The sequence below is a fragment of the Anabas testudineus genome, chromosome 5 (genome assembly GCF_900324465.2).
Source record: "Anabas testudineus chromosome 5, fAnaTes1.2, whole genome shotgun sequence".
In the NCBI taxonomy this organism is placed as follows: domain Eukaryota; kingdom Metazoa; phylum Chordata; class Actinopteri; order Anabantiformes; family Anabantidae; genus Anabas; species Anabas testudineus.
Window position 1 is genome coordinate 11,386,445 of NC_046614.1, and position 26,183 is coordinate 11,412,627.

General features: G+C 38.5%; 2 protein-coding genes across 3 annotated transcripts; one reads left to right on the forward strand and one right to left on the reverse strand.

The window, feature by feature from the left end:
- On the forward strand, positions 1-13,834 carry LOC113153778 (SPRY domain-containing protein 3-like). Its single transcript, XM_026347584.1, has 11 exons — positions 1-96; positions 1,871-2,017; positions 2,168-2,243; positions 5,610-5,734; positions 6,570-6,705; positions 6,825-7,013; positions 9,342-9,491; positions 11,067-11,124; positions 11,767-11,886; positions 11,977-12,107; positions 12,202-13,834. The coding sequence occupies exons 2-11, from the start codon at positions 1,890-1,892 to the stop codon at positions 12,334-12,336; spliced, it is 1,248 nt and encodes a 415-aa protein (XP_026203369.1). The 5' UTR covers positions 1-96; positions 1,871-1,889; the 3' UTR covers positions 12,337-13,834.
- Positions 13,625-26,183, reverse strand: LOC113153775 (LIM domain and actin-binding protein 1-like). 2 transcript variants are annotated; one of them, XM_026347561.1, is made up of 10 exons: positions 26,113-26,183; positions 23,497-23,631; positions 23,051-23,096; positions 19,589-20,017; positions 17,865-17,919; positions 17,561-17,652; positions 17,076-17,154; positions 16,901-16,932; positions 16,672-16,802; positions 13,625-16,517 (listed from the first exon to the last, which is right to left on the reverse strand). In XM_026347561.1, exons 2-10 carry the CDS (start codon positions 23,616-23,618, stop codon positions 15,431-15,433), a joined length of 2,073 nt encoding a protein of 690 aa, XP_026203346.1. In that variant the 5' UTR covers positions 23,619-23,631; positions 26,113-26,183; the 3' UTR covers positions 13,625-15,430. The 2 variants fall into 2 exon arrangements, with proteins under 2 accessions (XP_026203346.1, XP_026203345.1); XM_026347560.1 differs by having other exon boundaries at positions 16,672-16,805.

The following is a 26,183-nucleotide window of genomic DNA, read 5'->3' on the forward strand; positions in this document are numbered from 1 at the left end:
ACTTCCGGTGGGGCAGGTTGGCCATAAAGTGACAGACTTCACCTCCTTAAAATTGGAAGAAAAACCGAAGGACGGCGCGATACAAGTTTTAAAACAGTAAGGAATCAGTATGAGACAACCGGGCTTTGAATAGTGTGGGTGTATCCCGAGGTATATTCATGTTTACTTGGTATCATTAGCCAAACAGCACGATAATGTTCGGGCGCTGAGAGCAGCTAGCCGGCCAAACGAGCACTGACGGTAGTTTGGGAAATGAGATGCTGCCTTTACGGAAGGCTCGTAAATTGGTGAAACCTGGAAGTGAACACGTAACAAACAATGTTTTGAGGCCATATCTCCTTTATTTGTTTACTTTTATTAAAAATACATCACCAGGCAGCACCTCAGCTTCACTTCTTATACAGGCTGGTTTTATTGTTACTCACGTAAATGATGCAGCTTTTATGTTTTAAGGGGAACAGGCAGCATTTTCAGGCTTTTGTAACGACACTAGCAAATTTCATGTACACGATGAAGTGCGATACTGTTACCATACTGTAATGATCGTCCAGTGACCCACTGATCCATACAAATCCACCTATTAACATGCTTAGATACTCAGTTATACATTTGATCAGAGGTCCACCGGAGTCAATCTGGCTTCATCATAACCTGACTAATAGATTACACATGTACAGTGATGGGAAAAGTATGCTGATCGCTTACTCAGGCCGTGTTATCATTAGAAACCGTACAGTCTACTATCTATGTGAAGAAACGTGTTAGTATCAACACAGAAAAGTACTCATGTAGGATACCTGGTGCTTGTAGCTTGTAGAATGGCATTTTTCAGGATAATGGATGGTAATATCTATATCTATAGATCTATCTATCTCTCTCTCTCTCTCTCTCTATATATATATATATATATATATCTATATATCTATATATAGATATAGATATACATATATATATCTATATCCATATATATATATATATATATATATATATATATGTATATGTATATTGAAGTTATCCAATATGTGTAGTGACATCAAGTTGGAAAGTTGGATTTTTATCATTCTTTAGTTCTGTCAGACCATGTGAGACAGGATCTGCATGAAAAACACATACTGATTACTGCTTTAAAACAATTTTACATTTGTGAAGGGTTGGTGTGTAAGCAGAAAAAGTAACAACTTTTTCTTTTACCTCTAGTCTAGACCAGAACAGGCTTAGAGCAAAAACCACTATACATTAAATCAGTAAAGCATTCTCTCGCTTCTCTGGGTTATTGTATACCCAGAGCCAACATATCCAGATACAGATGCTTTTGATTTTTTTCTGGTCAAATGTGGAATGAAATGGCAGAAAAACAGTTAAACCAATATTGTTTTTGCTAACAGCGATAACACAATTAGGCGACTTGCGTTCATGCCTCTTGGCAGCGTACAGTCACTGTCCAGGCCTTTGCTTGTCTGTGGAATGTGGGATTAAACGTAAATGGAAAAACACAAACACACAACGGAAGGGTTTGGCCCGAGGATCAAACCCAGGTCCTTGTTGTTGTCAGACAACACTAGTAATCATGTCGTGGTCAGAGATATTCGCTGTCTAATAAGGAGAACCTGTGCTGTGACTCATTTTTTTCCTTCTTCAGTTGACAGCTTTTATGAGTGTGCTGCTAATGTTTTATAGTTCATTATGGTTGTTGTGCTTAGTGTGAAGCATCCCCAAAGACTATACACAAAAATAATCCATTAGACTGCATCTTGTGCGTTGTTGACTTCTGCATTTTCAACAGTCACTAGAGTGTAAAGTCAAAAAGTCATGAAGCATAAAGATGATATTTTCTAAAGCAATTATTAATCTTTTTGATTTGTTTCCCTAGACTGTAATGATATTCAGACATGGACGACATAAACCTTCATTACCGCTTTCTGAACTGGAGGAGGCGAATCAGAGAAATTCGTGAGGTGCGAGCAGTGAGATACAGGGAGCGGCTCAAAAGGATGCTTAGAGACGGAGACATACTCAGGTAACAGTGATGAGCCATGTTCATCGTGTCATTCACTTCCTGGTTTTATGTTGCAGCCTTTCTTTTGCCTGCTGAACCAACTTGTCACTTTGAATTTGACAGAAATAATTAGTATTATGGTAATGTTTTAGTTTTTGAATCTCTTTGAAGGTATCATGGGAATTCAGATGAAGTGGGCTGTTTTGTGGCGGCCAGGCCGTTGTCAAGAAGAAACCGCTATTTTGAAGTAAGAGTTAATGATTTCCTTTCAGTTTGTGACAATACTTTATACAAATAAGTGAGAATATTTAAAGAGGCAATTAATTAAGAAATCAAGGTTATATCTATACAGGTTATTTAATAATTTGATTTCGCATAAAACCTTCACAGCTCAGCAGCTTGACTCTGCATCATGAAATGTCTTAGTTTAAATTGGAAACTAGACCCAAACTGGAACTCAGCTGGTCTGCTGGAGTGTTGTTTTTGCACCACAGAGTGCAGCTGCTTCATTTATTCCCATGTTGTTGCTTTCTGTTAGTGTAATATTTCTATCTAAGCATCATCAACCTAAATTCAACACGTTTTCTGCCATTTACACCAGGTATAATCTTTGTTGTTCTGACTGCCCAGCCTTTCGATTTCAATGAAACTATACTACATGTATGTATGTATGTATGTATTACACTGTGTTTACAGTTTAATATTATCTGTGCTCCCATTTCTATAATAACGTATAAATTCTTGTAACCCTTAAGTTTAGATACACTTAAGAAAACTGACCCTTCAAACTGGAGCTTTTTGTAAAAGCCAGTGTGTCTTTTGTTCCTGTGGAGTTATTTCTGTTTAGTAAAACGTGATTTCATGTTTACTTATACTGACTGTCAAAACAGTACAGTGTCAATTTTTCATACAAATGTTTTTTTAGGGTATTTTTGTCTTCACACACAATCGTGTGTAAAGAGAAGGGGGGTAAGGTCCACGGCTGGACCCTAACTGTAGACACTGTGTTTACGTGGCATGCAGTTTAACTATTTATCTGCCACGGTGCTCCACCATGGAGCGTTAACTTTATTGTGGTAGTATAAATTATGGATGTAGGACGCTGCCTGCATTCTGTGAGATAAAAGGAGACTTGGCAGTCAACGTTTCTGAAGGCACACCTCCATCTTCTAAAAGTACACATCTGAGATAAAAAGTTGTTTCAGTTTAGAAATAGATTTGTGGAATTACTTGGCAGCTCTGTGTAAATTGTGTACTATGACTCTGTGTTTAGTAATTGCTGAAGCTGTTGCTGATTGTTGAAGTCACATCATTTACACCAAAGCCAATGTCAGCAATGAACTCTCTGTCCAGAGCACAAAAAATAGCAAAGAACAGTTATTACGATAGATACAGCAGATACTTTGCATGCTGAGCCACTTTGTCAGGCAAAACGGTGCCATTTTTACTGCTTTGATGTTCAGTCATTGTTCAGAAGGAAAACTTATCCTTATCTAACTTATCTTATTTTGAATGTACTGTATACCTTTTTGTCTTTTGAGTGCATCTACTTTTGTTTATGAATAAGAAAAGGCAACAATATATTTTAGAAAAAATAAATGACATGAGACACAGAACAACAGAAAGATATTTAGTCTACACACAGCCTGTAGTGTGACACGTTTCCTGTGTTTTGTTTTTGCAAAATAAACTCTACAAAACATTGATTCATGTCATACAAAGGGTGTTGTGAGCCCTGCTTTCCATAGTTACTGTTGCTACAACTGGAAGTCCTGCAGCTCACGTGCCACATCATGTAGTATTGTAGTAGTGTAACAAATGGTGTCTGATTTACCATGCAGCATCGTGAGGGAATGGGTTTTTGATTTCAGACAGAGACTGTCACAGCAGATGTTACCAGCTGTAGTTAGCATTTTCTTCCATGAGGCTGGCCTGCTGAGTTGGTTAATGTTTCCAGTTGACTTATGTTAAAAGAAAAAACCTCTAATATGAGGCAGTTAATGGCTACATGTGGTACTGAGACAACTACAAATCTTAGTGTATAAGTAATCCTTGGTAATCTTTAGTCCTAACCAGAGGCCAATAAAACTCCTGTGTTCTTGCCAGCTTGCTACTTCTCTACTATATACTACTATACTACTACTGGTGTATAAAATACTCTGACAAAAGAAGAATCACGGCTTTAAGAGCTGGTGCTCAAACTGATGCAGTACGCTTTCAGTGGCGTTTTTTTTTCTATCCCTGACGGTTTCACAAAACCGAAATAGTCACCGCTTATTTCAAATCAGGGGCTGTTTTTATTTGTATTTTTTTCACTGTTCTTGGTAATCTAGACACAAAAACATATCAGGACAGTGTCTCTTTCTCAGAGTAACATTGTTTAAACTTGTTTAACACGCATCTTCCCCCAGTCTGACGTGTAGTGAGACGGTAACTGAACCTTTTAACCTTCATACTTTCCTGCTTTGTCCTTATGACTCAGTTTGTGGGTGTCACACCTGAGGAGGGAGAATCGATTTGCGTAAATGGGCATTTGAGCTACTAAATGACAGTTTCGTGACTGAGATTGAGTAGATGGTAGATTTTTGGTCATGTATGTTTTACACTGACACAGAAGAAAAAGTGGTATATTCCCCCTTACTTCCATGAGGCCAGCGTTGAGGTCATGGGAAAGAACTTAAAAGTTTCCTCTTCTGCCTGCCCTGGATTTACCAGCAGTGCTCTGGTTGGACTGTGTCCACGTCGGGATCCCTAGGGATGATGTCATATGGCCAGTATTGAGTTATGATAACAATGGCACAAGCCAGATCTTAACTTCAGTGTTTTAATTTGAACCCCAGTGTGTGGTTTTACATAGATACTGTATAGTTTCAGGTTGGTTTGGAAATTCCATGAAGTGAAAAGAGAATCAGAGTCAACCTAAAAATAAAATGCTATATAATGGCTTGTGAAAATGCGGGGTAGAGCCGTAGAGAGGAGGAACAGCAGCAGTTTCTAGTAAATACATGGGCAGCTCCTATGGGCATTTTAAAACCTTTTCTGTTTGTATATGATTTTTTTTTTCCTACCTTCACAATTGTTTAACTAGAAGGCAAACTTCAGTCCACCACAACGATTGTACTGATTCACTTGTTCATGACTACTGCTACTTCTGTGAACTCCCGTCCTGCTCACTGAACTATAATATTTCAGTTGCTTAAACTTGAACACAACTACAATTCTCTTCCTCTGTCTCAGCAAAGTTTGTCTTGCTTGTTCTGTGTCATAGTATCTGACTGTATAACAGCCTCCCACACATGATGTGTAATGAGTAGTTCATGACTCTCAGATCTCAAAAGGTAAAAGAGCATTATTTAAATTGCAGTTTGCTATCTGAAGATGTGTTAGAGGAAGAAAGAAATGACTGCCCACATGACTCAGAATAAATATTAATACCACTTGCTTCCGGCTCTGTTGTACCTATGCTCAAGATCATGTTATTTTACATAAGTGAAAAATAAGTTTCTGTCTCCTTTTAAAAATAAAAAGTGATCTCACGAGGAAGGGGATTTTAATTTGCAGTGTTGAATTCTTTCTTGCTCCATTGCGATAAATCTGCCTGTGGTCTTTGCAGGTCACCATCGTCGATACAGGAGTGAGGGGGATGATTGCTGTTGGTTTGGTGCCTCAGTTATACAAACTGGACCATCAGCCAGGCTGGCTGCCACATTCTGTGGCTTTTCATGCTGATGATGGGAAGTATGTGTCACTGATGATTTTATTTCCATTTACTGAACAGGTTCTTATGGATACACAATTTCAGATGCAGCACAGTGTTTATACACACAGTCCCACAGACCTCGGTTGCTCTTACACTTAAGTCTTTGCTCTTGACAGGATTGAGGAACCAAAAGCAAAGTACCTTTTTCTGTTTATTCAGTTGAATAAATTTGGGAAGGTCCTACAAAGCATATGTCACAGGAACTGTAAGTGGTTTGCCAGTCAGTGTGACCCCACAATACTTGGTCTGATGTGTCAGGAGCGGTGCAAAGGTTGTAGAAGTTACACATCAATGCTGAACTGGCTCTTTAAAGTAGCCGAAGAGGTACAAGGATTGATTGCGCAAGTTTACCTTCTGGAGGTTTCCTAGCTTTGTCCTAGTGTTAATAAGAATAAACTGTAGACTGATGTTACAACACCATGAAACTTCCTCTAAAGCACTCGCACAGTTCTGAGAATTGAAAAAAGCCTGTAATAGACATCACTGCTTCTATTGCAGGGAAGTCAGATACAAAAGACATAAGACCACATAACAACTGTAAATGTTAATATAGTAAACAATTAGGTCATTACGGTTTATGCTTTTATTAGAGTCAGTAAAAGATGGCGGCTAATTATGTGATAAACCTGCAGCAAAGGTCTCTGGCTAAATTCATACTGTGGCCATTTTCTTAACACATTAATCTCCCAGTACAAACACCAGGGCATTCAAACCTTTACTGTAAGATGTAGATGTTTTGTCTTTAAGACAGACTCTTTGAAATGGAGATAACTTAATCTTAACATTCAGCATCTCCCACGTGTCTTTCCACAGGCTGTATAATGGCAACACTGTAGGGCAGCAGTTCGGTCCTAAATGCTGCAGAGGTGATAGAATCGGCTGTGGAATATCTCTAGATTCGATGGACGATGGACAATTAACAGTCTTTTTTACCAAGAATGGCAAAGAAGTAAGTACTTCATTACCATTGCATTACCTGTAGCAACCCATATACATTAACAAGTGAGCTTGTCTTGTTTCATTCAGTTCACACTTCTCTAAACATGCTGCATGTGAATGTGTGGTCAGGTCGGCAGTGTAGAAATCCCAGCTTCTCCTGACGCTCTTTACCCTGCTGTGGGAATGCACTCTCTGGGGGAAGAAGTGTTGCTGGACCTGAACGCAGAATGGGGTATGGAGGAAGATGACGGACTGATGATAGTGGACAGTCATGAAGAGGACTGGGCCCGTCTCCATGACATCAAGGTGACAGGCACGGTAAGTCAGGAGCATAGAGAGTTAGACAAAATAAGAACATTTCTACTGTTAAATTATGACCAGTTTTGCTCTGCTGGTAAAAGGATTAAAGCACAATAAAACTGTGACGGGTTGTTTACCTAAAAGGTGCACGCAGTGGAATGATTGACTCATATGAGGGCGAGGATACAACACAGAGAAACTGCACACGCCTGATTATTGTTCCAAAACAAATCAGAAAGTTCATCAAAAGGTTCTGCCTATTGGAAGCTGAAAGTTATACTGAACTGATTATTTAGTTGATTTACATTTATTTTTTACCCATGAAATATTTATATCTCATAGCAAATCTTAAATTTCAGAGGGAACACCACCCTCTTGGGGAATACAGATACATTGCTTTGGTAGAGAAAACAATAATAAATGTTTTTTAAGAAATATAGCTGTGATTCTGCTGCAGTGTTTTTGATCACTTTTATGTGCTGTGAGTGTCAAACATTGTTATAAGAGTGCAAACAATGTTAAATCTGTGGAGTCGCTACATGGAAATGGTATATCTGTGTGAATCTGTGATCAATAGTCCGAAAAAATCCATATTGAAAATCAATGAGGCAAAGTGCACACTTGTAAATTCAGATGTAAATGTTAGCTGTTGCTAAGCTGAAGATAAAAATGTTGAGATAAAAAGAAGTTGTGCCAGCGGTGCACATTGACCTCCACTCTCTTCATATCTGTTTTGGTCTCCACCCTTCCCTCTGACAGCAGGGCTCCAGTGTTTGTGTCTGAGTCAGGCGTTGATATGCACAAAACCTGAATTGAAAGAGGATGGGAGGAGAACGCAGCTGAAACACCCTTGGGCAAAAGCGCATATCCTGCATGCCACCCGCACATTTATTTGTCATTCACTTCTGCAAATCTGGCCCTGTCCTGTGTCAATGCAGGGCCCACAAACCGTAGTCTGAACTCCCCACAACTCATCAATTACACATGCAAATCTTAATACTACTTGAATGTTGTCAGGACAGAAAAAACAAAGCATGTCGGTAACAAAGCATGGGTGGTTTTCTATAGGATTTTCAGGCTCTTGAGGAATAAAGCAGGTTAATGCAGTTTGCGCTGATTTTGAGGTTTGTCTAAATACTTTCTGGTTTACAGTGACAATTTTATTAATGCATCCTGGGTCCTGTCCGCCTTCAACTACATTTGCACTTCTTTTGAATTTGTCCAAGCAATAGCTTGAAGTGGTATTCTTTTGTAATTTGCTGAGACTTGTGATTGCATGTTAGGTGAGGCATTTGGACACAAATTTAAAATGTTGACTTGCAGGTGTGTTAAACACTTCTGTTTATTAAGAAGAAAATCAATATTGTCTACCGGTAAACTGTAACTAGCACAGGTGTTTACACGTTGGTGAGTGATTTACTCCCAGCCGTCATTTAAACGAGGTTAGCTGTAGTCACACGGCACACCGACGCAGCTGTTTACCTCTCGAGGTTGTGAATATATTCTGACAAAAAAGAAAGAGACGGTGTACAAGAGAATGAGTACTGCATTCTGTTTGAGTGTTTCAGATAATGTGAAACAGAAACTACCTTGAAAATGAGGCAGGACCTCGGGTCGCTGCGTGGGTTGTGAAGAATAACTGACTCTGTAGTACACTTAAAATTTGCTGACATACACTAACACTGGCCACACATCTTTTCAGATTAGGTTGAAGCAGCAAAACCCCTGAATGTAGTGAATTTAAATAAGTTTTGTTTCAGTCTCTTTATCTGTTGCTAGCTAGTTGCTAAATTTCTTTTGTCTGCTGTTCAGTGCTGGGTTTTTAGTTTATCGTGGATTAAGATTTTGAGTTTGCAGGCTAAAAGAAAAACAGCAGGACAACAGTTGCTTAAAAAGATAAAACGTCACCATCACAAATAGGCAGATGATAATATTCAGGTGGGTCCACACCATGAGTGAGCTTTCACAAGACGTTATGATCATTACATCATACACATTCAGAGTACTTTGATCTCTTGTTATATATTATGTTGTGCATATTTTAAACATGAATTACTGCAGCTTGGAACCTTTAATTAGCCTTCGATTAATATAGCTCCAGACATTTTTCTGTTTTGCCCTTTAAAATGAGTTATTCAGTTAAAAATTTAAATCCTGATCCTGTTAATTAATGAAAAAAAGAAAATTGCAAAAACGTACTGAGACTGCACAGCACATAGCCTAATACTGCTTGGATAGTTATCTTTATATCCAGTAAGGTCTATATTGGATACTAGGAAATTTATAGGAACATTAATGTTCCTGTGAACAGTCATAACCTTGCTGGATGTGTGTTTGTTTCCTCAGCTGCTCGAGTACACTGGGAAAGGGAAGAGCATCGTAGACGTGGGCTTGGCTCAGGCTCGTCGGCCTCTCAACACGCGCTTCCACTACTATGAACTGGAAATCACAGATGCTGGAGAGAAGTGTTATATCGCCCTGGGGCTGGCACGCAGGGTAACAGCCGCCTTGTTGTAGTTTGACACTGACACACTCTGTGGTTATCTGTCGGTAAAGAAAACCTCCCCCCCCCACACCTCATTGTCCCACATCCTCATATGTACCATTTGCTCTCACTATTTCCAGTCCGAGTGATGGATGACTGAAAGAGGAAAAGCTAACAACAGAATAAATATTGTCTCATTTTACCCCTGCATCTGGTTTTCCATAGAAAGACGGTTGCTCCAGTTACAAGTTAATCTACCATGTTAAGTGGAATACGGCAGGCAAATATGAGAAATAAGTCTAACAGATAAGAACGTCCGACTTTTCTATTCACCTCTTTATTTAATTTCCTCTTTTCATACATGAACACCATAAAAGAGAATAATACTAAATTTAAAATATGCAGGAGTTCCTCAGGCTAAGGCTGATATCCTAATTAATTTGCTCAGTTTGGTGGTATTTAATCACAAACGATGACAGCAAATTACGATACATATTTTGGAAATAAGTTGGCTCTGTGAGAACACTGTGAATGTTTACACATCAGAGATGCAATCAGCTGTCTTTGGCCTTGCATGAGATCATCACGAATTCACTGTTCACATCCTGTTTTAATATAAACAGATCAGCGCAATAATTGCTATGGATGCAGTCAGCATATCATGAAAGGTACAGGTACAAAATGAGGCATGGCTCAGATATTGTTGTTCTCCGCTGGGTTGGACACTAATTGATTAAGTGTCTTTCTTCCCAGGGTATGATTGCATCCACAGTCTGGGAGGTGGTGGATCACGGTTAAGTTCACCCTCAACTTTAAGCTCCCCTTGACTCCTCCGCTGTTAGTTACTGTGTGTGGGCATGTTTCTCCCCCGGGGTCAGACGGCGTAGAGAATAGAGCTCTGTCATTTCGCTGATTGTTTTCCAGGAATTGTTTTTCTCGGGGTGTCTGTGGTTTTAGTGGAGCATTATAAATCCATCAAGCGGCCATTCCTGAGGTTTTGTTTCTTCCCTCGTCACCTCCACAAGCATTACCTCTTGCTACAATATTCAAAACAAAGGTGTCTCTCTCAGGGTAACACATGCTTAACAGTTGCTAATTAATGCTTATGTTGGATAAAGGATAAATGTGTTATGGTGCATTCTTCTTTTATTTATTGCTTCAGGAAAAATTCATATTATCTGTTTTTACATAGCAGTCATTATAGACATCTTATCTCTTTATTTCTGTGCTCTAGCTACAGTTTTATCTTGTCGTGCTTCCAACACGTTAGGGTTATGCTTATGACTGGCTACCATCACATCCGTGTTTTGTTTACACCTCTTAGAATTAGATCTGTTTTTTTTTTTTGTTTGTTTGTTTTTTTGTTTTGTTTTTCTTTTAAATTCAAGAATCCTTCCCTGTGTAGAAGATCAGCTTTGTGAAAGTGAATTTTAATCTGACTAAAATTATCTACTTAATATGGTATACACCCCACATATATTAACAAATGTATTAAATTATATGTATATCCTATATATAAAAGATTGAAGTGCACGTCAATATACTGACTTGTGTCCTATTTATTTACTTTCTCTCTTGATTTACAGGACTACCCTAAAAACAGACATCCTGGTTGGAGCAGAGGGTCCATAGCCTATCATGCAGGTGAGTATTGGCTGATCGTAATGTGTGCATCTATCACTGTTTTCTCTGTAGTGTTTGCATTGAAATGAAATCCATATTTAAGGTAGTGTTAAGGTATTAAGGTAGTGTCAGTGTCCCATGTTCTGTCTTTTGTATTGTACACAATTATTGCATCATAAACATATTACTAATATCAATAATTAACACTTTATGTTCATAATGAACACAACATTATACCCTATTTGATTCCTATGTAACTTCCTTTAGCTTCTTAGAGGAAAAACAGTGCATTGCTGAAATCTTACAAAACCTACGTTATTATGGTTCCAATAATGTAATTGAGACATGTTCTTCCCTGTGTGTGCGGGGGATTCCTCTGGTTGCTCTGGTTTCCTCCCACAGTCTAAATCATGCAGATTCCTGTAGAAACCCTGAATTGACTGTATAAGTGAGTGGGAGTTTGTTTGTCTGTCTATACAATGTGCGTTGGATGAACAGGATCAGAGGTTTGGAAAGTGAATTAATGGATTTTTTGCACTGATCAGTCAAACAAAAAGATTTGTGGAAATGTTAGCAGTGACAAATGTTGTTTTGAGTTTGATAGTTCCATCTTTTTGTCCTGCATAAAACTTGATTCGGGTTCCCTGTTGTTCCTCCCTGTAGATGATGGAAAGCTGTTCCAGGGCAGCGGGGTCGGGGAACCGTTTGGCCCACGTTGCTTTGAAGGTGACATTATGGGCTGTGGGATCATGTTTCCACGTGACTTCAACCTTGACGGAGGAGGTGAACATTTTTACATTGTTCCCCTGCTGTGTCTCATCATGTGGTGCAGCCTCCAATTGTCTTTCTGACTCTTTGTCTGGGTTCTTGCAGATGATGTAGATGTAGATGACTGGGACCTCGATGAGCTTCCTAAGCCTAGCAAGGTTCATAATGAGTTGTATGCAAACATTGAAGATGATGAGGTGGATGAAGGAGAAGATTTGGAGGGGAGGAAGGTCACGGTGAGATACAGTCAAAATTTAGGAATATAAAACCAGGGACACATAAACCAGGCAAACATTCATGTAATCTCTATGCTCTCTTTTGTTTGAACAGGTGTTCTTCACTCGAAATGGAAAGGTTGTGGGCCGGAGGGAAGTGGCATTACCGGCAGAAGGCTTCTACCCCACTATTGGCATGATGAGCGCTGGAGAGAAAGTCAGAGTGGACCTGCACCCACTCAGTGGCTGAGCACAGTAGAGGAAATGAAAACTGAGAGGTGAAATAGGAGCAAGAGAGAGTGAGTGGGGCTCAGGTACATTTTGGAGATTAGCAATTGAATACCTCCAAGTCAACAGGCTCCAAGATGTTCCTGTATGTGGAAGTTGGTTTGGTGTAGGAGGTCACTGTGGTTCCCTCATGCTGTAAGAATGGTTTAAGATGCTGGTATATATATTTTTATTAAGAATTATCAAAATAATGTATGTTAATATTACATGTGTGCCTATAATGGTTTTATACTGTAAGATATTCTTAAACCAGTCAGGTTTTTAAGGGGAAAACACTATTTTTGACTATTTACACAGTGCAAATGTAATAAAACACCAAAAAGGGGTTTTACCAGAATAATGAATGTAAAAATCCAGACAGAGCAGCCCCTGCTAACAAATGGAAACTATATGTCCATTTTAGGAGGAACATTATCTGTATTAATATATTTCAGCAAGTCTGTAGCACCACTGACAGCATGCAGCTATGCTGTTCCTATTAGCAGAGGTTGGCTGTTCTTATTGATGGTCTATTACTGACACTCAGTGGTGAGAGTGATAAGACTGGGAAAATCTTGCGGAAGGAAACTGTAGTGCACCACATTAACCTTATTTTGGCCTTAAATTGTTTAAAACAGAATGAGCAAATTGAAAAACAAGGTTGGCTATAATCATGTGTAGCTGTTGCCTTTTTTAATCAGGTATTTGTTTTATTTATTCATTTTTTTTGCTGTTGTCATTTAAAACATGCAGAGAGACTTCCGATTTCTGATGAACATCTGCACCCAAAAGAAGTTCCAGTTAAACCAAAACCATGTCCAAAGAAGAACCTAAAAGTCATTCAGACCAACATTTACTCATGTGTCAGTTTAAGTTTTTTTATTTGCCTCTTGTAAATTGCTCTGCGTGTTTTTTCCTCTCTAGAGACACTTGGTACCAAAGTGTAACAAACATTTTTTAAAATATGTTTCTTATCATTTGTCTTGCACACATGCACAAATAAACACAAAAAAAACTTATATAGTAAAGAAAGTGATGCCAAACATCCTCTTGTTTATGAGCTTACATCATTGAAAGAATTGAGCATTTTAACAAATTGAGCATGAAAGAAAAGGACGCTAAGGTTAGTATACTATCACGTGTTTTCTGTGGCTCAGTATTTAGATAAAATGGATACCAGTTGTCTTTAAAGGTAAAATCGTGAAGAGCAATTTGCTGGAGTATCAAACCCTGTGAGGGTAAAAATAAACAAATGACACATTTCAAAGTAGTTTAACATTTGAATCTTTTATTAAAGGTATGAATGTTGAAAACGATGCCATCACTAACATGTGCTGCTCTCAGGTATATTTGAAAATCAAAATGACCTAGTTTTTTTCTAAGATCATATTTGTGATTTCTGCTGTATGTCAGCCATTGTCTGTCACAAAGGTTATTTACCTGCCAAATATAATTAAAAAAATAAAGAATATTTACATACACTGCACTGCTCTGCTTATGCTTTTTCTTAAACTATCAAGTTTAATATGAGAAACATTTTGTACCGTCTGATAACTTAAAATGTAACTGAAATCATACTGTAGAAAAAAAGTTCAGATCCTCAAAATTATACATATTCATCATCTGATGGATATATTGTTTCTAGGAAGAAGATAACATCTACCATTTAGTGTTGGGGGAGGGCTAATTGTGGCTAAATTAGAGTTATGGCTTGATTCTTTGAATGCCTCTGCCAGCCTCAAAGGCTCCCATAACAACATAAACTGACTATTGTCTGAAAAACTAAATTTGGTTTCATGAATAAGTGCATTCATCAGGAAGCTGCTATCTCTACAGCACGTTTACAGTATACTGGATGAATTTATATATTCAAGCAGAAGTCCAGTTTTTCAGTTAACCTGAACTAATGAAAATGAATCAAAAAAGATTGTTCCTCATGAACGACACAAAACGGGCACAGTACATCTAACATCTAGTTAGGGTGTATCATGACACAGTATCAGCTTTGTGCAAACTCAGCATTCTCCTGTTGATACATTTGAATATGATTCAATAACTGACTGTGATGCTCAATGTGTCATTAAACAAAATTTAAAAAATATTCTGCAGTGCAAACATTTACCACAGGGAAACTAGATCACGTTCGAAAATGTTAATCGAGAAAGAAAAAGAGATTATCATATATATTGAGATACTTGGCTGGAATGATTATTAGAAAGAATCAGTAGAAGCTTTGAATAATCTACAGATTGGATTGTTCAGCTGAGTCAACTATTTTCATGCTGTTAGGACAATGTTGTACTGCACTTTAACATTATGAGAACTGGCACAACTTCCCCCCGAGAAGGCAGATTTAAAGTAGGGTCCAACCAGACACAAGCAAAATCAGTCAGAAGAAAAGTTCTGAATGCCACAAGAGGATATACTGTACAAAGGCACCTGAACATGAGGGAGCCCCGTCACCAACAATGTCTTCGTCCCTGAGAAAAGACATGATCTGTACAATGTTGGCTTTAAGGTTTCTCAAATCCTGATAATTGCTTGAGTATTGTTTTCACTTCTTGCACATTTTAAATTGAAGAAATATGCAAATATAAGCACAGATAATGTCTTAAAAGTACAGTACAAGTGTATCCTTTTTGGTATGACATTTAGATCTTAATCTGGATTTTAGGAAGGGCAAAAATACCCATGAGGCCTGGTACTGCTTACAGTAAAAGAACCCTACCACATTAAGTATAATGATTTTTGGGGGACACCATCTGCAAACACTGACACTGATGGTGTAATGACCAGAAGATGAGGTCCAGAAATGCATTGATTGGCTTTAAAAGAGGCCCAACTTCCAGTATAATTAAATAATTAAATTAAATTTTAAAAAAATCAAATATTGGTACTTCAGGAGTTAAAGGCAAACATATGCACATACACACACCTATTACACATTTTTGAAAACTTCATGTAACACTATAAAATCTGGCAAAGCTAAATGAATCATCTACCTATAAACTGAAAAAAGCAAAACTGGCAATGTGTAATATCGTAGATGGGTATGACAATATGACCGTGAGATGTTCCTACGAGTCTGAGTCCTCCGTGTCTCCATAGTAGCGGTTCCTCTTGATTATATCCTCTGCACTCAGCTCCTCAGCATCACTTCCTTCTTTGTCCTGCTCCCAGAAGTTCACATCCTTGGAGGCGCGGTTCTCTACTGCTTGTAAAGGTGGAGAGGTGGGTGGTGAGATATCAAGGGACTTGCTTCTCAAGGAGACTCCTTCCACTGCAGCTTTGTCATCTCCTGCTGAGACAGCTTCTCGCTTTCCTTGTTCTTCTTTATGTTCCTGTTGCTTGTTTTGAGTCTCACGTGCCGCTTCTCCACTTTGTATCTGAGGCATCTTATTCCCTTTCTTTTCCTGATGTTTTACCTCCTGGAGATCTGGTTTATTTTCTTTATGTGATTCTTCAGGTGGGTTTTTTTCCTCAAATGATGCTCTCAATTCCAGCAGGTTCTTTATAGGGCGACGAGGCTCCCTTGGACCCAGCTTTGCTGCAGGACGGGGGTTTGCTGCAATCGTAAAAGGCCGACTACGTTCCTTTAGAGAAGAGCTCCTCCTCAGGCTCTTTAATTCAGCCCGGTCTGAGCTCTGGAAGGACGATGGTACAGCTTCTTCTGGGGGCCACTTGGCTCTCCAGGGTCGGCTTGAAGGAACTGCCTCGGTGACTGGACTAAGTGCTGCTGTCTCAGAGGGGTTCTCACCAGCAGGAGGAGGCCAGGCAACCCTCAGCCTGCGTGCCTCAGCCAGTCTTTCTGTAGACTGATGTTTCTCACCAGAGGGGCCGTGTGGCTGCACACGTGTCTCCAATTCGGCAGTCAGGTCTGTAACCTTTACCTGTGAGGATGTTTCCACAGTTGGGGATGGCTGTTTGTCTGCAGTACTCTCGACCCGATGCTTTACTGCTACTGGCTCCTTTTGATCTTCTTGCTTCACAGCTTTTTCGCCTTCTTCGCCTTCTTCACCTTCTTCTCCTTCGGCTCGGGGCTCCCACAGCTCCTTGTGAGGCCGATGCCCAAAGCCCTCATCGTAGTTGCCTTTGGCTTTAAACAGTTGATCAAAATGAGGCCTGCAGTAGATGTTACCATGCAGAGAAGCGTAGTTCCCAAGGCTACAAAAAGAGAGCAGCAAAGGTGGAGACACTACTGTAATTTCCGTGTTTATGGTTTCTGAACAGACTTACGCCTAAAGTATACCTAATGCTTTAATCAAAATATACGATGTGAATTAAGAATTAAGCATATATTTGGATAAGAGAGACTAACCTGAGCTTTGTGTTGCAATGAACACAGCGGAAGCAGGTTTTGTGGTAGACATGCTGATAAGCCACCATTCTCTCCAGTGGGTACACAGTCTTGAGACAGGCAATGCAAACCTCCTTCACCGGTGGGCAGAACTTCTAAACACACAAGTAAAGTCACATTTATCCATAATCAACAACGTGTGAAATAGAATTTCTAGTAATGATGCAGGTCTCTGGTCTGACTGACTCACCCTGGATGCTTTGGATGGCTCACTACTCTCACCTAAAACACACAAAACACACAACAAAAGTAAAAAATTTAAAGGTGCAATCGAATCGTTATCCTGGTTTCCATAATAATTTGGTAATATTAATATTGTACTTTTATACACATCTTGTGTCCTCCGAGTACCCACTAAGACTCACCGTTACACTCAGACACAGCTACATGTTTCTGGGGTACAGGTGCAGATGTTTTTGGAGCTGGTACCTCTGCAGTCACAACCTAGAGAAAGCACAAAAAAAGAAAAACAAATGTGTTTGTTTTACCTATGTGTTATTGTTATACATAGTATACAGCTATTTGCCAGTTTCTTGATTCACAATTAACAGAGATTATCATTTAAAAACAATTACAAATATGTGGTAACACATATTTCTGATATAATACTACAATACATAGTTGTTTGATATTTATTTTCGATTCAATTAACTGGGCTGTGGGCACAGTTTGTTTCATGAACCTGCTTAATGAGTTAATGATTTAATGATAATGGGCCGTTACAGCAGCTTTCATTAAAATTTTAATAAACACTCTTAATAAGTTTGAATGTCTTTCACAAAAACAAACACAAAACAAAGTATTCTTGTAATTACATAACTTTAATTCAGCAGCTATTGCCTGAACTCACAGATTGTGTGGCGCCTTGTTTTAAAACAGCAGCCTGGTACTTGGCCATCTTCTCCCTCAGGGATGATGACTCCAGCACTCTGTCAGACAGACCTAAGGCAGACAAAAGCATCACACTTTATTCAGTTAATATCCTCGCTGCAGTGATCTAATGAAAACTGTGGCAGCTTTTCACCACAACCCAGTTTTTTACTCATCAGTACAAGTACTATTAATTATCAATTACACAAATACATTAAGTAAACACAGTTACTGAGAACAACATAAAGTCAGTAAATTATATCAGTTTTTGTTTTTCTCATTACCGCTGTGTTGGTCCATGTCTTCTGATGAAGTACTGCGTAGTGTTGCCCTGCCACCCTGTAAGAGTAAAACGAGATGTAGGATCAGAAGGCCATAACAAAACCAGTACTACAAACCAGACGGGTGGCTGGATAGTGTAGTGGTAAGATCGCCACCCTCCATGCAGGTTAGAATCCCGGCTGTGACCTACCTATGAGTTATTTTACTGTACTATAAACTTATTTTTACATTTTGATATTTTTATTTATATTATCTGTAACTTTTCATCAATGTACAGTATATGATAAATCACATTACACAAACACTAGGTCTATGCTAAATTGTCATTTCAGTATGTGAAGTACTGCCTGAACTGACTGAACGTGTCTGCACAACAGAGGAATATCACAGGTCACCAGGACTGATACAAGTGCATCCATTTCCCTATTGCAATTGAGCTCCCTAAAAATACAGGCTTAATAAATTTTCATCTTATATTGTGATATAGCTCAACTTGTATATCCTTTGAATGTTACATAGCTTTTTTACCTCTTTCCTATTTGTAATTTACCAGTGTTATTCAGACTAGTTGAGTATTTCTTTTATAGGCTACTGTAGAACTGTGACACAATGGCAGAATTTAAGTAACTTTTGCTAGATTATGAATATTAATTCATGTGCAGCGGAGGTCTTGTGACAGCTACGTAATATACACGCCGGAACCTAAACCTGAAAAGCAGGAGTGCTGAAAAATCCAAAATACACACTGTCACTGAGGAAAGATTTGATAAAGATAGTTGTGCCTCTGAGGCGAACAACCCTAGATCAGGAATGTTTCTGCATTACTCTGTTGTGAAAGGTGAAGAGTAGCATGCTTGTTGTTTGGGGCTCAGGGAGAGAAAGGCGAAAAGAGTGAGTGTAAAGAAACAGAAATGAGAGCTGGAGAGAAACAACGTGGAGTGAGTAAAGTAAATCCAAGTGGAACAAGCCTATTTCAAAGAAAGAAATCCAATGAAAAGAGAAAAAGGAACACAGGACAAAAGAATATGAATAATTTTACTCTTCTCAGTATTTCTGTATAGACTGAAATACTATTTATGTATTTAGCCATTACGTATCATTGCTAGATGGATCAGTTTTCTTTATTTATCAATAACAAATGACTTCTTATTGCAATTTGTAAGTGTAAAGTAGCAGATTAATAACACTACGACTTGTTGTGTACTGTTAAGTTTGGTATTAGTTATATTTTATTTGCTGTAAGTCAAGATAAGTTGTAAACAAACCCGTAAGCAAGCTTCATAAATTACCTTTAAAATGGTCAGAAAAACAACATACTGTAGTAAGCCGCATGCCAAAACCATTCTGCACTTTTATCAAGTGGGCATTCACAAATTATAACCATGTTTTACAAGTCTGAGCAACAAGCAGCAAAATAAATCCCAACTATTTGGATGTAGTTATTGTGTGAGGAACATGGCCAATACATGCACAGCTGCTAAAGCTGTTGATAAAAAGAGGACAAAGAGTCTCATTCATGAAGTATTGATGCAAACACATATGATCTTAATGCCTTAGGGCTTTTGTAGGGGTTTTGTAGGTACTTAAATAAATATGAATGTATTGAGAGGATGCCCTGGTGCTTATTAAAGGATTAATTGTGGTGTCTGAAGAAGTGGCTGCCAAAGCCTATTTTCCTTTTATTGTTATTTACTTATGGTAGCACTGAAATAGCTAAATGGTTTACCTTGCCCATTGTGTCCTCTCCCCTCTCAAATTTCATCTTCAGGTTGTTCAGTGGCACGCTGGGTTTTTCATAAGAGGCACAGGGGCTGATTGGAGCTTGGTCTTCAACCTTTTCAGGTTTTCCTTTGTGTTGTAGCTCATCCTTGTCCATCCCTCTCTTTTCTTCAGCTTTGGGTGCTTCTGGAATTGCAGATGGCTGCTGGACACAACTATTAACAGGTGGACCTCCCTGAGCAGTCAGCAGGACAGGACTCTTTAATGGAGGGGTGTTTTCACTGATAGAAGGAGATTTGGTTAAGGAGGGAGGTCTGGCACGAACGCTGGGTTGGCTAGCAGGTTGGATGGAAGCACCTTTGCTCTGGTCTCTTTGCTCCCAGCGCTTCTTCAGATCACTCAGATTACCTGACCGCAGGGAGGATGTCACACAAGACTGAAGAAGAGAAGAACAGATCGTACGACATGAATTGTGAGTATACCAATTTGCTTACAAAAACACGCCAAATTAAAATCAATAGATGGATTCTCTTTAAAAGCTAAATTATAAAAAGTTTTTTTTCCCCTTTGACAGAAACATACAGTCCAAGCTCCAATTCAGTACCATGAAACAAAGGAAATGCCTGAATAGGAGCTTGGCTTCATTGACAGATTAGGTGAACAGCTGTTCAAAAGTTGATCCAGGAAATACTGTAGCTGAGATGAGCTGTAGATGTGTAGTTGTAGATGTAGATGTAAAAAAAAAAAAAAGATTATGAGCAGGGCTCTGTTCACCACTCAGTCATTCATGGCAAAAGAAAAAACACGTTTAGCAGCAAACAGCATGAAAAACAACAGGAGGCAGACTACTACAGCTTGACCCGCAAGAACTTCCTTAATTATAAAAGAGGAATGACCCGTTGAAAAAAGGGGATGTGAACATGAGAATAAATCACCATTGTATAAGTGAACTAATAAAATCTAAGCGAACAATGTGAGCTTTTGTAGCCAAGCTTCTGGTAAGTAAGGAACATTTAAATGCTATTATTATTATTATATTATTAAAACCAAAACTACAAAAACACACAATGAATGATGAAGATTTACTTATTTGAATAACTCAGCCTATTGGTACATCAAATTATTCTGATACATCTATAAATAAATTATATTAACATGCACAACATGCACATAGACAGAAAGAAAACAGACAAAAGGAAAGAAATATAAGGGCTGACAAAAGGGACAAAAACACAAAGGAGCACAAAAAATGAGGCACAATTACTGTCTTTGTGAGGCAAGTCCAGTGTGGACAGGAGGAACTGGACAGTGACAAGATTGTTCACTGTGTAGTAATAAAAAAAAAGAAACCTCTATGAAAGCGATGGAGTGGTCAAACGAGGTGCAACCACAACTGTCCAGCAAGGAAAGTTAGAGTCCTTTGGTATGTGCTTCTGAGCAGTTCAATGTGAGACAGCGTAACGTAGAGCTCTCCCAGATGTTAGCCGCTAGGCAAAATCTACTCGTAAGAGCAAGCCCAACCCCTTGAACACCAGGAATGAGAGAGAGAGAGAGAGTCAGAATACCCAGGAAACCAAAGCAGGAAATGATACATTCAGGGAAAAGTTAACTCTTTGTTCACTGTGTCGGCTTTGACTCTTTCCACTCTTGGGTGATTTCAGAAGATAATACCTCTAAATAATGTATCTACGTACTGCACGATACATTTGGCAAAAAAAGCAAAGCAAAAAATGACAAGAATGACAAGATGGAAGGAAAAATATCAGGACAATGTTTGTGATATAGTTTGGGATTCATAGATTACTGTGATGGACATTCACTAAAATGTTAATTATAAAGTTAATTATAAAACTCTAACCAAATAATGTAATTGTATTCTGTAAAAATCTATGTATAAAAAAAACCTTGATTCTTTCACTAAGCTCATGTAATAACCACTTCCTGGAAGGACAGACAGCTGTACCTAACACATCTCGTGTTTTTCACTGGTTGAGTATTCTGCAATAGATGGTCTTTTCTGCCCTGACTCATGCCCTCTGAGCTGGAAGACTCAGCACAATTATTTGCCTGCTGCCAAAATAGTGTTGAAGGAGAGGAAATTCATCATTTTGAATGAATAACTTCAACTGTAACAGTAAAAGATACTGACATACATATTGTAAGAATATCTAAACTGTGGACTCAACTTGACCAGATGTAACTATCAGTCTGTTAACTGTATACATTTTAATAAATCATTTGATAGGTTAGGTTAGGGTTAGGGAAAATTCCCTCCTTAATGAGAGTAATTAACAGAAAAAGGAAGCAAATCTTCATATTTTGCTAAGCTGAAATCAACAATACTATTGTTTTTCTTTATGTTATTATTATTATTATTTATTTTTTTTACAAATGTCTATAGTTTATCTAAAGGATTATTCATTTCATCATCATACCCCTTCCCCCACCTCCCCAACACATACTGTACACACAGACAGACAAACAGATGGCCTTTTACACTACTCATTCAAACTTGGCTCAGACACATAGAGTGCTGTCCTGAATATTTTAAATATACTTCTGTATCTCTCTAACAGTGGCATCAACTCAAATAAACAAATACTACTAGTTTCTGATAATTGTTATAATGAATCGCACTTAGATGTTAATAGGTCTAAATAGTGAGCCTGCCAACTTAAACTTGCATTGCTTCATAGAAACTGGCGTGCAGAGCATCTTTCTCTGTTCTCTGTGTTAAACATTATATCTAAGTAGCCTTAACTTTTAGGAATCATATCACACATCTACAGAAATGCAAAAACTATTTTATTGTCATTAACAGCCTCATATATAAACAAAGACTAAAGAAGCTAACAGGCTTTTCATGCAGCTGGCTCACACACACTGGTAAACAATTATTACACACAACAATAACATTACCTTATGTTTGTGCATGGTAATAGCTGGTCGGTAATTCATTTAATCTCAGTCCAGGTTTGTTTATCAGTCTTTCACACAGACAAAGCTGCTAACCTGCATGCAATTGGAACTAAAGAGAGCACTGCAAGGGGATTACACTGAAGTAGGATTATGGGTTTGGGAGCCTGCCCATCGCAACAAGTGGCCAATGAGAGGTCAGCCAGGACAAGACATTTGGCGCAGACAAAGTGTTGGCATGGTGAGTGTGTGTTTGTGTGCACTCCTCATCTCAACATGCAGTAATTAGTTTAGCACCTCCAGTGGCTACTGAGCAAATGAAGCAAGACATAAAGCACATATGCACTTATTACAATACCATGAGCAAGATATACTACAGATTTAAAACCACAAATGGTATTTATGTAAAAAAACCTAAGCCATCATTTGTCTATTGTCTATTAAACTTAGGAACAGCTGTATGACACATTTCATAAACTGTACATGTAAACTGATATATCTGGGAAATAAACGTTTCTAGCATCCTGTTCAATAAGCTTAATCAGGAACTTACTTCCTTTTTCTTCTCTGCACTTGACTCCTCTGCAGCCTTCTGGTACCTTAGAGAGAAGGAAACAACACTGACCTCTGGTGACTCAAAGCAGAGCATATCTACTAATCATCACATTTCTTCTTGTATGACACAAATAATAAGTTTTAAAAACTCTGAGAGGCTTTATTCACATTCACTTTTAATAAATTGTTATCTAACTCACACAACTGAGAACCTATTTTCATGCTGTAGAACTGAAATACTAAAGCACACACAGCAACAGTCTGAATAAGTCATATAGAGCTCCTATTTTTAACATAACTTATGTAAAAACATTGATTGAGAGAGGTAGTCGTCTGGCCTCAACAGAATGATATTTTTTAGCATTTTATTTCAATAAGTTCTTCCAGATAGTTTTTCAAACAGAAATTAACAACAAACATTTTTGAAAACCAGGTGTGACTCACTTCGAGAAACGTTCGGCTATGGCATTGCTTCTCCCTCGGCCACTGACCAGTGACAGCTCCCTGGCAGTGATACGCAGGGACTGTGTTGCCCAGGACCTTCGGTTGAATGGACCGCTTTCCATCTCTGATGGCTACCTAAACACGTAAAACATAAACCCACCAAGTGTAAGCTACATGGACAAGACAATTTCCCAAACAATTTGTTTCCAACAGAACATTCATCTTGAGAAAAGCACAGCCCTTTCCTTCCTCTTATCTGTGATCAGTCTACTTTTTTTCCGCTTACATCAACTTGACATCTACCAGCTGTGTGTTTAAGACACAGCGACCACAATGATGACAATAACAGTCAAGATTTACATGGACAAAAAAAGCCATTGTTTAAAACAATAAACACGACTGAAATGTATCTTGATGTGCACACACATTTCAGACAGTTGGTGCCAAAGTCAAAGTCTAAGTACGAAGAGAAACTATCTTGTAATTTAGTTCACTGATTTTCAAGTTTGCAACATTCTCTCTGTCATTGTCACACGTCCACTTCCTGATAATCATGAGTGCATGTACATACTGCATATGAGCTCATACAGTTATGCATGCAAACACACAGGGGAGCATGTTCAAACCTGAAATCCAGCTAAGTTCAGTCTGAGAATATTATCATTATGAGAGGATAACCCTTAGAGGACCTAATAAAAAGAGAGTAAGACAACTGTACTGCGTCACTCCAACAATCACTCTCTTAAATAAGAGCCTCAGACAGGTGTCGAGCCTCTGACGCAGTTTAAGGGTCTAGCTGAGATAGGTAATAAGTCCTAATTTTACTGTATGTCATAATTATGTGTGTAACTCACAGCTGTGTTCAGCTGTTTGATCTTGGGTCTTTTTCATTGAGGTGCACTTATTATATCGTCACTCATATAAAGTAATACTGGTAGTAATGGTAGTACTGGGAGGAATTTAGACTAAACTGAATATTAGCATAGCTCTGACTCTCCTGATTCTAACATTTAAAAAACAGCTATATATAACTATACCAATGACTACATTGTCATAGTTATAGTATATGGTAAATACATTTTGTATTTCACATTGTGTCCATTATGAAATTGTAATTATACATACCAATATTTGGTTGTTATTTATTGTTTGGGTTTCTAGATGGGCAGAAGCAAGAATGAACAGAATAGAATATAGAAAGACAAGTAAGACACAACACAATAATATGACAGTTGATCCACTATTCAGGTACTTTTTTTAGGTGCTTTATTGTTTGGACTATTTCCTAATACTGCAGGTTTTGGGGTCTAATGGATAATCAGCAAGATATCAGGCAGCTGGAGCCAATTACAACAACCACTGCATGAAAAGCAGAGACACACCCTGGACCGATCACCAGTCCTTCAGAGGCAAAGCATAGGTGAACTGAGTTTACAGTTGCCAGTCCACCTCATTTGAATATCCTTAAACCTTATACAAAGCCAAAGCAACTGAAAAAAACATTGAGAGCATGAACACTCCCGGAAAACAAGTACTTGTTACTGTATGTAACCACTACCTGATACGACAAAGAGTATAGCTGAGCTGAGCATGACTATCAATGCACAGCAGGAAATGTTAGTAATTTAAATAAAGAATAGGGTGGGGCATGTTTTTCCTGTACGTGAACACAAACTTGATGTTTTTAATGACTTTATTTCACCTGACCTGGTTTGTAGAACCAAAAATCGTCTTCATAGTGTTGCATCATGAGCAAATATTATTAGTTTAAATCAACACACCGCTATCAATGTGCCTGTGAAATGTAGGCCACTATTCACAAGTTTGCATATCCACAACAGGAGACTGGAGATCTGGTTTTTCTTTCTTTTTAATACACCATCACCTTCACATTGCACTACTAATTGCTTGTTTCCTCCTCCTTCTGGCTTTTAGTCTGAAACTCCATACCTCCTGACATACTTAACTATATGCATTAGTGCCCTGAAATCAGACTTTGGAAAAGACAAAATGACAGTGAATACTCAATGATCAGAGGTCACAAATGTAACAATGCGTAAATAAAGCCTTTACAAAGGTGGACCCATGTTGAAATATTTACTTGCTCTCTGACATATGAGCTTTTTAAAATGCAAAGACCAGCAGTTAGCTAAATCTCAATCATTTGTTATCAGGGAACGGCGGACACTGACCTTTAACCCCTACTTTAAGTCTAGCCACAATACAGTTGGACACAGTATGATTCATAAGTAAGGCGGAGTCCTTATTAGAGACTGGTGGTTTATGGAAACGACTTAGTTTGAATTCACATTAACTACAGGTGTAGTAGGAAGATGACAGAGGACGTTTGAGACTATAAACCCAGTCATACTGCTATATACTATTTTATCTGCTAAACGTCCTGCTGAGACTCAGGCGACAGACTCGGCAGCTGGACTGGTTTGACATGACGTCGAAAGACGAGTGAGCTCAGAGCAGGAGCGCACGTGCGGAACTTGAACAAATAAATCAAATAAACAACTAAATCTAAAAACACAACATTTAAGATACACTCAGGTGAAGTTTTTTTTTTTTTTTTTGAGTTGTTTACCATACGCAGGTTTAGCTTTGTCTTACCTGTGCGAACTTCCGTTGAGTGGCTGTTTCACTGAAACCTTGAGACACCTGACACGGTGAGCACAGCCGGG